At 36.8% G+C, this 13,701-nt stretch overlaps 1 protein-coding gene across 7 annotated transcripts; it reads right to left on the bottom strand.

The window, feature by feature from the left end:
- Positions 1 to 206: 206 nt before the first annotated feature.
- LOC129902315 (uncharacterized) lies at positions 207 to 13,266 on the bottom strand. 7 transcript variants are annotated; one of them, XM_055977508.1, is made up of 7 exons: positions 13,173 to 13,261; positions 11,158 to 11,281; positions 7,951 to 8,114; positions 6,789 to 7,837; positions 1,916 to 2,190; positions 1,030 to 1,783; positions 207 to 643 (listed from the first exon to the last, which is right to left on the bottom strand). In XM_055977508.1, exons 4-7 carry the CDS (start codon positions 7,775 to 7,777, stop codon positions 637 to 639), a joined length of 2,025 nt encoding a protein of 674 aa, XP_055833483.1. In that variant the 5' UTR covers positions 7,778 to 7,837; positions 7,951 to 8,114; positions 11,158 to 11,281; positions 13,173 to 13,261; the 3' UTR covers positions 207 to 636. The 7 variants fall into 7 exon arrangements, with proteins under 7 accessions (XP_055833483.1, XP_055833478.1, XP_055833480.1 ...); XM_055977503.1 differs by lacking the exon at positions 11,158 to 11,281 and having other exon boundaries at positions 7,951 to 8,143; positions 13,173 to 13,265; XM_055977505.1 differs by lacking the exon at positions 11,158 to 11,281.
- Between the last annotated feature and the right edge of the window lie 435 nt (positions 13,267 to 13,701).

The raw sequence follows: 13,701 nt of genomic DNA, 5'->3' as shown, positions 1-13,701 counted from the left end.
AGTCATGACCAGCCCAAATTTACTTTGAACTCAAATGGGTTGGGCTCAATTGGGCTAAAATTCGGGTTGGGTCATGACCCGCCCAATTTGACCCGCTTAATATCAATAATTTTAACATATTATTTACCTTTTTTAACCACAATTTGAATTTCAACTCAAGAAAATAAAAATAATAATTTACAAATGAATAGATTAATCCTAAAAGATAAAAAATAGATAGTAATTCATATATTTAATATGAGAACATACATTATACCAATACAAATAAAGAGCCTTAAAACGAATTGAAATTGGAGATTAAGTTGGGCTCAATTGAAGATCCTTTTAAAATGAGTTAAGGCTTGAATGGATTGAGATTGAACCCAATACAAATTATGTTGAGCCCAACCCATAAAAGTTTGGGCGGATTACCTATATTTGAGCTCATTTTGAGACCCCTACCAGAAACTATGATGCTTCAAATAGGCTATATTGGTTGACCTCCAAACCGACAAACTATAAAATAGTATATACGCAATGCATGTGTGCAGCAACTATAACTAATTGAAGTTGTTCCCACTTGCATTTTTTCCTCTACGACTTAGTTTTCCTGTAAATGATCTCTGTATCAATTTGTCTTTGGACGAAAGTACAGCATCATTCCCTACAAGGCATAAGAAAAATTTCACAACTTCCCATATAAGTGATACAGCATAAAATGTTTAAAAATTGATGCCTCAAATTTCATCTGTCCAGATTTTATGTTGGTATTCTCCCTACCAGTGTATGCTAGAGGAATCCATTACAGCTAATTAGTTTTTTTTTTTTTACAAGGATCGAACTAGCTATTTATTCTTTGGAAGATTATGGCAAGATCTAACTCATTCTGTTGCATGTACGCAAAAAATATGTCTTTCAACATTCATATCAACTTAAAAATTACAGAGACGAAAACTGTGAGTCCACTCAACAGCAGCAAAAAAGGACAAAAATATCGGTCACAAACTCTATGAGCTGTCTATAGACTAGTCAAAATGATGATTAATTTACCTCACAGTTCTTACACTCATTGATGAATGGTAATTTGTGCTTCTTTCTTTTCTGTAAGAAGTATAGACATCATCGTATTGACTTGACTCATCTGGAATAGCCATGGCTCCAAGTCCTAACCGTCCTGAGCTATTCAATCCAGGTTTCTGCTCCACACTTCCATCAGAGTAATTCCCAATTTCTGGGTCAACTTGGAGGTTCGGAGGTGGAGGGATGCAAGCCCCTCCCTTGCGAACAGAAGGATCTCTCTCATAGTCTTCATAATCATTGGCCGAATCAGATGGTTTAACAGGACCTTCTGATGGATTAACCTCTCCGATCTCCCTAAAAAATTTGGACACTCTCTCAAGAATCTCAGACTCTGATACAGTGGAGGGTGGTATAATGGTGGGGATATCCAAAGGGCTCATCGGAGAATAAGGCACCCCACTACCAATCTGCATCTTCCTAACCATACCAGGAATAAGACCAGGAGGAAATAAGGGGTATGGAGGCAATTTTCCACCTGCATTTGTAGTTGATGCTGGCATGGGATGAACTGCAGCTTGTAGATTTCCTTGCGGAACAGAGGACAGCACAGGCATCGACCCAGGAAATCCAGTGGGTGGAACTACACCAGGATGAAATTGATGTGGTGCCGCAGATGGTATTGGAGGAACTGTTTTATCTTGATTGGCTAAGCTAGGTAAAGGAGGCGCCTGTTCATCAGGCTTCCAGTGTAAAACACTCTGGTTTGTTACTTGGTGTGACAATCCTTGAAAAAAAAAGGGTAATAAGAAAAACAACCAAGAAAAGTTGTTCAGGTCGACCAAAACATACAGAAGTAACAATTGCGATACATTCTTTCAATGGTACTCTTTATTACAGCTAGGTTAGCAGTAACTACCTGCACCAGCAGAAGGATCTGCAGCCAGTAGTTCCCTCCGAGGACCAGCAAAATTTGTAGGTAGTCCACTCATCATCTCATTTTCAAGAGAACGAATAGTATCCTGATCATAGACTTCCTTGGAGCCCCAAAACTGTAAAATTTTCTGCAGTCGAGATTGATTTTCTTCCTTGTTTTGAGGATTGTGGTATATCCTTGCAAGCATGGGACCCAAAATAGGCTTAAAAGCAAGTGCCTCATTGTCAAGCTCATGAGGGTTGACTCGTCGTTGCAAGCTGCAGATGCCAAAAACTAAAATGAGTAACTATGAGACTCTCTCTCTCTCTCTCTCTCTCTCTCTCTCTCTCTCTCTCTCTCTCTATCTATCTATCTATCTATCTATCTATCTATCTATATATATATACATATATATATATATATATATATATATGTGTGTATAGGTTTATGTATATGTATATGTATATGTGTGTGTGTGTGTGTGTGTGTGTGTGTGTGTGTTATGTATGTATGTGTGTGCGTGTAGAATGTTCTAGGAAGTGGAGGGTCTGGCATATTATAATTAAAGAGAACTAATATATACATTTTTTTACATAAGCCAACCAAATTGCTGTTAATCCATTCATTCGATTCGCTCATTTTGGAAAAGCCAGGGACACATACAACTCATGCATGTCAATAAGCGTCTAGAAACCTCACATAGCTGATGCACAACAACAGGTTGAGCAGAGCTGTCATGTGAATACCAGAAAGCACCAGCAAGTAGGACTGAGCAAAAATTTTAGAAACCACTAAGTAATCCAAATCATACTGCAAGTAAGATTCCGGTTTAGTTTAGTATAGGTTGATTTAAGGTTTTATTTGAAAAGTTGAAATACTGGTCTGGTTTTCAAATCTATGGTATTATCTGAAACCGAAAAGCCACAGACTGAGATTAAATCATACTACAACTAAGATTCCGGTTTAGTTTAGTATAGGTTGATTTAAGGTTTTATTTGAAAAGTTGAAATACTGGTCTGGTTTTCAAATCTATGGTATTAACTGAAACCGAAAAGCCACAGACTGATTGTTAATAACAATTGATTCTACTCTGAAGTATGAGAATTAAGAAAGAGGTGGAAGTAGAAGTTTGAAGATTCATTGTTCAATAAACCACAACACATATAACCAGCGTTGTCAAAGGGAGAAAAAGGGTAAAAAAGTGCCATTGTATAGCAAGTCTTTCAGAACAAAAGGTAATCAAAGCACACATTTTAGTGAAGAAAGAAAATAAAATGTATATATGCGTGTGTAATGCAAGAAATACTAAAGTGTTAATACCAACGGTTAAATGGAAAAAGGAAATTAATTTTTTTCAACTAAGTGAGCTATGTAAAATGTTCATGTAAATCAAGAAGAAAAACCATATCAGAAGTGTTGATTCATATATTTCTAAATTTCTAATTTTGGTAGATTGACTAGTTTACTTATACCGAATGTCTAATTTCCTACATCATTGGCCTTTTTTTCTAATTAACATATAACTTCGCCAACTAAATTTATTTTTCAGCACCGTCATCAGTTAGATAGAATCCATGGGTAATAGATGCATGCCTTAGTGTCTTAGTGTTGCACTAAGTGCTGCCTAAGTGAGGCTAGTGTCCAACCTATGATAACCCGAGTTTCAAGGCTTAAACCCAGTCTTTCAACTTTGATTTAGTATAGGATGATTGTTTCTCTAACTTAAATCTTGCTTCTCCTATCTTCAACACACTGTAAAAGTAATTGCTTCATGTTGATGCCTTTGGGAGCAAAGAGTGAGTCAAAAAAACATGGAATCAAGTGGTGAAAAAGTGTGAAAAGAAGTTGATGAACTGGAGGAGCCAATACTTATCTTTGGGTGGAAGTTGACACTAATTAATCATGTGCTTGATGCTATGCCAACATACATGATGTCTCTATTCACCATGCCAAGGAGTTCTCCAAGAAGTTAGACTCCATCAGAAGGACTTTCCTATGGCAAGGAAATGGGATGCAGTGATCAACAACAAAAAAGAAGGGGAAATGGGTATAAAGAGTTTGAAAGTTCAGAATCAGAGTCTCCTTTTGAAGTGGCTTTGGAGGTTTGCTTCTGTGGAACAAGATTTTTGAAAAGAAGCTATAGTTTCCAGATATGAAATGGAGGACCTCTGGATTACTAAGGAAGTCAAGAGTCCTTATGGTGTAGGATTATGGAGATCCATCAGAAATCAGTGGCTAAAAATCTGGGGAAACTCCAGAATTAAACCAGGAAATGGAAGGAAGACATCTTTTTGGAATGATGTGTGGGTTGGACAACACACTTTGAAACAGTTGTTCCCTGCAATCTACAATCTGAATCCGCAGAAGTTGGCAACAGTAGCAGAAGTCAGGAACAACCAAGCTTGGAATGTCACTTTCAGGAGAATGTTAAATGATTGGGAAATAGACAATTTAACAGAATTCTACAACACCTTGGAACAGGCCAAGAACCTTACCACAAATGAGGACAGACTACTATGGTTGAAGGCCAAAAAAGGGAAGTTCAGTAAAATCAGCATACAGACATTTTGACAGGCCAGTAGCACAGATTGTACCATGGCCTTAAAAGATGATATAGAAAGTTAAAACACCAAACAAGGTGGCTTGCTTCACCTGGTTTAGTAGCTAGGCAAGCAGTACTAACTCAGGACAATCTCATGAAAAGGGGTAGCAGTTATGCTCCAGGTGCTTTTTTTGTGAAACTGAAACAGAAACAACAAACCATCTCTTTCTACATTGCAAAGTGACAGAGAAACTGGGGCAGATGTTTCTTTAACTTGAGGGGTATCAGGTGATCCATGCTATGAGACACCTCAGAAGCTCTAGCATGGTGGAATACAGAAGGGAATATGCCAGGCCACAAGGAGAGACGGAAGATTGTCCCTGCATACATCTGGTGGACAATATGGAAGGAAAAGAACAAGAGATGCTTTGAAAACAAGAGCATCCCTTTCCAGAGTTAGAAGTTGAAGTGCCTAGTAACCTTTTATTTTTGGTGCAACTATGTCCTCCCCAAAGAGCTGGAGGATATTACTCATTTTTTTGCCAGTTTAGGAGGGGTGTAGGTGATAGATTTTTTTTGGTTTGTTCCCTCTATACTTCTGATGTTATTACTTCTGAAACACACCATAAATGTAAACTTTCTCACACAAAAAAAAACATTGTTGCTAGTTGTCCAAACAATTTATTTAGGTTTCCTTCGTAATATTTGTCATAGTCCGTTAAATAATGAAATGTTTTTATGTAAGTTATTTTTCTTAGATTTGCATTTGCCTTGGTTAAATTATACTACTTATTAGATATTTTCTGTTTTTAAGTTTAAATTTCAACTTTATCAATCTAGAGCATTTTGTTTGAAATTTAATAAAACTGCTAAGCCAACTTAACTCAAACCAAAACCACCAAATCAAAATGTAGCAGTTTTAAATAACAGCGGTTTAAATTTGGTTCTTGATTTTGAGAAAGTGTTCACTTGGTTTCCACACTAATACATGATAACTTTGAAATTTTCTTCTAAATTATTTCATGATATCATTTATAATTTAGATTTTATCCTTTATCATATCACTTAGATTGATTTTATTCTTAACTTGATTTTATCATATCTTTTAATTAAAGATAACATCACTCTCTCATAAGCTTGTTAAGGATCCATTACACAATAAATAGGGCCCTTTCTACTTTTATTTGAGCACAGATGGCAAGTAATACTTCATAAATTGATCTTACTCTTATTCTTCTCTCTTCTCCTCTCTATATTTTTTCCCTTTCTCCCTTCTCTCTTTCAGTGTCGAATCAACACATATTGCTGTGTTATCAGTTCCCAACATCTGCACAACCTAATATAGGGGTTTTCTATATCAACTACAACCGCAAAGTAACATCATGCTGAGAAATATCACAAAGCACAGCTGGTGTCATAGCATCTACTCACTCCTCACAACCATCCTTTAATTTTCATCATAAACGCTACAAGCTCCACCCTCAAACTTAATCATTCTATCCTCTCATACTTCATTAGTGCTTGCTAAAATTAACTCTAAACACTAACCACCAAAGCGATCATCTCCAGAAATTAACCATTACCACCATCTTTCAATCAATACTAGACCAACAAAACAAATTCCCACAAGTAAATGGCAGTTTGTACCATCTCCACACTTAATGCCCCTCCACCCCCACGCCAACCCCAAAAAAGGCGACATTATCATAAAAATAAGAATCATGGCTAGGAATATAGGATTACCCTCTATGTTGACATAAGCTAGTAGTATTCCAAGTTCTACATCATCTCTTTCCATTTATAGGAATACATCTGTTTTCCTCGTTTAGTTCAAACTGGCATCATCTTGTGATGATGGATAAATCACAGTTTGTATAATTCATATTCACATTAAATAGTATCACCTAATCAAACTGTGGGACTTGGGATGGAGGGGGAACATAGATTTCTGTGCATATCACTATATATGCTACAAGCACTAGTTGAGCTTGAGCAAGATCAATGATATCAAGCTGTCCCAATTACTGATGCCCAGTGTTTCAGGTATTCAGTTTTCTTACAAATTTTGTGATTATTAGGACATGCTTATTACTGCTTGTCTGTTATGAGAAATCAATAAGATGCACCAAGTGACATATATCTTTTTCCACAAAATGATGAAGATATTTTTCCCCTTTTCAAAGAAAGGCATAACTGACGAAAGTTAAGATTTTTTTTTTCAAAAGTAAAGGAAGAATTCAAGTCCAGTTCAAACTTTGGGCAAGATAGAGAATTCATTCTGACATATGTATTTACTTGTGCAATAAATTATTAGGTAACTAAATGATATATTACCTCTCAAATAGGATGTCATTGGCAAGATAGACTATATGCAGTTGTCTCTCAGAATCATCTAGGGAAAATACCCCATCTCTGAGTGCCTCAGCCAAAGCAGGTATAAATGGAGACCTCTGCATGAACCAATTCTTCGCACCTTTAATCGACTCTTTGGTACCATTAAGACTGTTTAGTACATTGGTCAACTCCATTTCAACATCTGACGGAAGAGGCCTTGATAGACCTTTGAAAGACCTATATGAGTGATCATAATCAGCTCGGCCAAAATGCTGAGAAGGCTGGTGTTCATAGAAAGGTGGGAAAGAAGGTTGATGTAAATGCGGTGGACCCAACATTGCAGCAGAACCAGCAGGATTGGAGCCACTATAAGGAGCATTCAAGGGTGATGGACTCATCATAGAATTTGGTGGATGCATCATAGGCAAAGAGGATGGAAAAGGAGCATTAAATGGTCCACCTGGTGGGCGTGTAGCCATCCAAAGATTATAGCGGTAGTAGTAATGGCCTTCACCACCAAAGAGAAAATTGTATGCTGGATTATCTTGCTGTTTTTCGCGAATCATTGATTCAAACTCAGGACCAACTTTGACAGCATACTCTACTAATTTATCAATACGCTTTTGGAGTTCTGGGTCAGATGGGGGAGGAGCTGGAAGTGGGGGAGAATCATAGGGATTGTGGAAAGGGGATGGTGCATGGTGAGGAGGCATATGTGGAGGAAACGCAGGAGGTTGCTGCTGTTGCTGCTGAAGGTGAAGAAGGTGAGGAGGTGGTGTATGAGGATGGAGTTGTTGTTGCTGAATGGGGCGACAGTAAGGGAACTGTTGAAGGGAAGAATGTGGAGGTAGAAACGGAGGACCATGAACTGAAGGGGGAAATTGTTGATGTTGGGGATGAAAACCAAACTGTTGTTGTTGCATGCTAGCTGCTTGGTGCTGCTGTTGAGCAAACGCCATAGCAGCATAATCATGTGCTTGTCGATCCATCACCACAAAAATTGATTAGCAGGACATGAATGCAGGAGCAGTTTGTAACACTCTAACAACCTGTACATAACAAAATACTAAAAAAATGACGTGGAATCCAATTTTGACCAAAGGATAAGCCATAAGACAATATACTTAAACAATAAAGAATGATTAATGGATATTTACTACACCTGACTAAGTTAACAGGCATCCGCTAAAGTTTTAGTTATCAAAAAGCAGCAACCTTAGTGATTAGTAGTCATGACCACTACACCTCAGGGACCATTGCTGCACTATCTTCCCAGCTGTTCATATATCTACTTCAGCTATTCTTGATTGCATACTATGTCACTATCTATATTACCATTTAAAAGAAACAATAGTCTGCACATTGATGAGTAAATATTTAAGCACGAGACGAGAAGGAAACAATAGCTGCATCCACAATTAAGAAAAAGTAAAAATCCGTGCACAAAATCAAGCACAGGGAGCCCATTAGAACAAGCCAAAGTACTACAAAAAGCAAGGAAAAGTGACTACACAAATTCCTGACTGCACACGTACAAACTAGCCCAGCAGAAAGGAACATGAAGCCTATCAGAGGGATACATTACGGAATATTCAGAAAAAAAGAGAACAAGAATAATGCACGAGAGTAAAATCCAACTTGATGGGAAAGTTTACAATTAATTATAAACAAAGCTAGCATTAATAAGCTTCTCATCCTTATGGTGCATTGCTACCCAATAGTGGAAACTTTGAAAAGCAAATTATAACACCTAAATAGCCAACGATTCATTAACCCATGGTTATGCCTATATTTATGGCACCATCATCTTTAACCTTCTTTTACTACTTGGAACATTTTAGTCTTCTAGGTGGTAGATTCTCCACAACCACTTGCCACTTCACCAACTTATGTTATCCCACGCCAGTCGCCAAGCAACGATCAGCGTGCTCATTGACATGGCTAGAAGGAGCAAAATCAATTTATGACGTGGGCAGAATGCATCTGCTAGAGTAAATGACCACGAAGGCCCGAAGTATTAGCAAATACAACAGTCCCATTGCTATAGACTTGGAAAAATGTTACCAAAATATTAAAAAACAATTCAAGAATTTCAAGAACTCCATATCTGATTCAAACTTTCAAGTTCTGAAGAGGCTCGCTTTAATAGGAGACCTGACTTGGTTATTAGGTGATGAATCGTCTTTAGATCATTTACATCACATCTAACAAATCTAGGATATTTGTCTTCTGATTTTTTAATTTGTAAGAATCTTGGACATTTTCCTTCTTACTATAAACCCTATTTTTGAAGTAAGATGCATTATTCTGTTTAACTTTTCCTAAGCACATCTTTTTATAATATTTTTCCTGAACAAAGTTTTACCTAATAACCTCCCAAGCATCTTTCTCCTTTAACACTAAAATTGGAACCATCATGACACTTCTACCATTTGTTTTTCAGTTAAAAGGACAGAAAAGAATACATAAGTGAAAAATAAACAAAAATAAAATGAATCCCCTTCTTTAACCGAGAAACCTGTTATTTCCAGCTTCGGAACTAGGTGGACTCCAGAATGAAAGCCATGTATTCCATCCTCTCTATTCTACACCTCTTGTTTTCCCTGCCATTCTGGTTCTCTTTACTGGATAGAGGATTCTCCATATGAAAATCTTGATCCTTTAACTTTTCTGGTTCCTTCCTTCGTTTTAACAATTCAAGGATACCGTAATGATGTGCCGCCTAAACAAAGCGAAACACGCAGGTTGGACTGCATCTAGCTACAGGGCTCAAGCAATGCACACTATACAACATGCCAGCTCCTAAATAACAATGTCAAAAACCCTTCGTAGAAGATCATAAAAGTGAAAGGGTATATTCTGTAGTCAAGGGTGACTGAGTAAACCCAGATGTAGCTGACGTTTGATTGGTGGTGGTAGAGATACAGGGAGCATAAGTTTTGGAGGTTGTCGTATAGAGGCTACCACAGTTTAATAGCATCAGATTTACCTTTTACTAATAAAAAACAGTATAATGGCATCGGATTGGTGGGAGCTTCTTGCAGACCAATTGTGGCAGGTGTCGTGATTCGGTGGCAACTTTGTGCAGTTGCACTTGACAGAAACATTTACAAGCTAGATGTATAACAAAATCCCACTACATGAAGGCTTAAGCATTTTAACAACCTTTTCTACCGAAATTAACATTTTTGCAACCTTCAAAATATCCAGAGAAGGGGGAAACGAATAGCATTGGGATAACAATGGAATCTCTGTATTCCTGTCCTTCAAATACTGTTATTTTAGGTCATTAATCTATTTTCAGCAGACATTTTGAAGCAGAATTAAAATAAGTACGAGAAAGAATGATCTTTTGTTTAGCTTATTAAAGGTGCAATAAGTAAAAAGGGAGGCTGCTAAGTTGAAAGTTATTTCGCAAGCAAATAGCAAGTTTATACATCTTTTTAATCTGCTATGTTCCCACCATAAAATTTTACTTTTAAATTTACTATAACACTGCACCCTATCGCCTTATTGACCTTAACAAGTATGACTGTATAATCTTCGCTTATGTGTCAAGTTTATTGCCTAAGAATCAACAAGATAATCCACCGCATGCAATACCACTAGCATCTTCACAATAACTTCAACACCCACATAAAAAGAAAACCAAAAACATAGATATAAAAACCTTAAGATTCATAATGAAAGCCTTTTGATGAAGTGGCATTGGAGATTTAACATAGACGATAATTCATTTTGACAAGAATTTTAGCCGAAAAGTTTTCTTTGGACAATCCATAACACACCAAAGAGTCTACAATGCCTCATGGCACCAGAATATGAACACATTTAGAAGGCTCTGGAAAAAGTTTGAGACAAATATGGGGTTTACTCTTGGAAATGGGAGGAAAATCGGGTTCTAGGAAGATGCATGGCTGTGTCATACACCACTAAAAGGCCAATTCTTGGTTTTGTATAATCTATCCACGTCATAATGGGACAATTGCACATTTTTGTAAATTGCAATTCTGGAATTTGAGTTTTAGAAGGAATATAAATGACTGGGAGATGGAGAGGTTATGTCTCTTGCTTCAAATGCTAAACAACATTGTTTTGGACCACAACAAAGGGTACTCTATCAGTTGGAAGGGTCATTCCATGGGTATTTTTTCAGTTAAAAGTTGTTATAGTATTCTGGATTTTAGCAACAACTGTGAGTTAGCCTTGGAAAAAAATATGGTTCAACATGGCATCTACAAAGGTCTCTTGCTTCTCCTGGATAGTGGCTAAGGAGGCATGCCTCACACAAAACAATCTCCAAAAGAAGGGTTTTCAGTTGTGCAGCAGATGTCCATTATGTGAAGAACAATCTAAAGAAGTCACCCACCGTTTTTTGCATTGCAAGGTCAAAACTCAGTTATTGAATTTCGTATTGTCAATATTTGGTATGTCTCAGACCATGCCATGAAGTGCTAGACCAGCGAGGGTCGGTGCAGGAAAGCTTCAAAGACCTAGAACACAATTCCTCAAGTTATCTGGTGGACTGTTTGGCTAGAAGAAATAGCAGAATTTTTAAGTGAAAAGAAGAAACATACAATGCCTTAACATTAGATGCTTTTTGCTGATTGTTTTTTGGTGCAAACTGGCTTTTGATCCAGATGTATTGATATTTTAAATGCAATATCTGATTTGCACAACTTGTAAATTACGCTTGTTGCACTGGCTTAGTGCAAATCTTTTCTAACAACAATAACATACCCAGTGTAGTCCCACAAGAGGATAACGAAAAATATAGATATCGACAGTATATGCTCTGATCTTTCTCACAGAGGTTCTAACATGCTTTGAGCTACAATAACAACATGCTCAGTGTAGTTCCACAAATTGGGGTCCCGAAAGAATGTACAAGTTGAGGTTCGAACTTCCGACCTCACTCAATAAGCAACATCACTTTAAGCAAAAGAAAATTAAAACAGAAACTCTCTTTTACACCTTAGTGACTTCGGGGCAAACTGAAGTAAAGACAATCATCATAACACCAATGAGATATACCTAGAAAATACAATTCAGACCAATCCATCAATTCTCTGGTTCAATGTACAGTAAGCATTTCACTTTTTTCTCCTCATGCCTCCACATTTATAACATTGTTGCCCATTTGGTATCAACTTGTCAATGTAATTAAACCTTTTGTGCACGCTTGGAGGAATTTGTATTCATGACCCTGTTTCAACAGCAGGCACTTAAATTCCTGCCTCCAAGGTAGGTCTTTATACTTGGCTAAATCATGGAACAATATTTCTATACCTACTTTAAAAGAAAGTTCCTCAATTGCATGTCCCGACAAGGATTGTTTTTTTCCATTTTTGATATGTAGAAGTCTCATCAACTCTTCTATGATCTTTACATATTCTTGTCAATGCTGCCAAATATATTCAAAACCCATATTTAGGTCCCACTTTAACATTTCATTTTTTTAGCCAAGAGATAGTCAATCCAAACCTTGAATTCTACCATTCTTCTACCATGTCCATAAAATCTTCTATTTCAAGCACATTTTCGGAAAAAAGATAAGAACTTTTCTTCTCCCATTAAACACACAACAGCTTTGTCGCACTCTGCCAACTATAATTTAAGGTAACTAGCAAGTAGTAACTAGCAGTTAATTATGTACAATCTTATTTTAGCACCTTATCACCCATAATTTGGTAGCACTAGGAACCTCATACATTCCTATAAATTGCAGAACCACCCAAGTTTTGACCCAACCTAAAACTTCAACAGCCTTGCACCAACTTTTAGGTCATGTTAGAGACCCCAGTGACTTATCATAGGCACTCTTTTCTTGTACCTATAGAAACCAATAATCAACACCCAAGAATATCAATTCAGACAACTCTTTTCTAACATGTCGAAAACCAACGAACAGTAATAAAGTCAAAAATAAGCACTACGTGGATGTTGGGGCTTCGACCAATACATCAGGTAGCTGCTACCTCTTACCAATACACATATGAGTAAATTCAACCTACCAAAGTTCAAACACTAACTAGGGGCTGTGTGGACAGTCATGTTCTAAGTCTAAATGTATATAACTTAAACACTAGGTGGCATAATCATCAATTTCCTCATAACCAAATTGGCAAAAACAAGCACTTCAATAAAGAGTTAGACTATATTCGAGCACCATCCCTGGTTGTTATAGAAGTTTCCAGAAAATAGATTAATAATACAAGTAAAAGTGCAAATTTGAACAACGCAAATAGGAGTTTGAAGCTTTATTTATGAGTATCGCAATCAAATTTATAAAATGGGTAATTTACAATTGAGAATCATTGGAAGCGGGGATTTGGTTTTCTGCTAGTGAAGAAGGAGAGTGCAAAATTCCAATAGACAACTTACAACTCGATTTCGTCGGAGAAAGAGATTGCAGCCCAAGGAGATGAAGGACCAACTTCCGTTCCCGTTCCCAGCCAGATAGGGTATCATGAGACAATTCAACAAAATATTTGGGGGTGTACATTAATATTTCAAAATTTTGAAAAGTTTTCTATTAATTTTTAAATTTCAAATTTTGAAAATTTTCCATTTATTATATTTTGTTATAAAATACACTAACTTAACTGTTAACCTTGCAAGCTACCAAGGTTGAAGAGTGGTTATAATATTGTTATAAGTTGGTAAAAGTAGTTAAGAGTTTGTTAGCAAGTTGTTATGGTTAGTTAAAATGTAGTTAAGAGTCAACTTGTATAAAGGTATAAATACAGTACATATACAATGTGGATGTATATATAAAAGGAGATGTACTCATGAATAATACATACAACTTCATTTTACACAGATATTTTTCTCTCTCTAAAACTCTCTGCTCTCTCTTCTCTCTATAATTCTGTTTGTTCATTCTTCATCTTCTTCCTCTCATCTTCTTCAT

Source organism: Solanum dulcamara, chromosome 9 (genome assembly GCF_947179165.1).
Source record: "Solanum dulcamara chromosome 9, daSolDulc1.2, whole genome shotgun sequence".
Classification (NCBI taxonomy): domain Eukaryota; kingdom Viridiplantae; phylum Streptophyta; class Magnoliopsida; order Solanales; family Solanaceae; genus Solanum; species Solanum dulcamara.
Note: the sequence above shows the minus strand (reverse complement) of the source record. Positions and strands in the feature narration are given on the sequence as shown.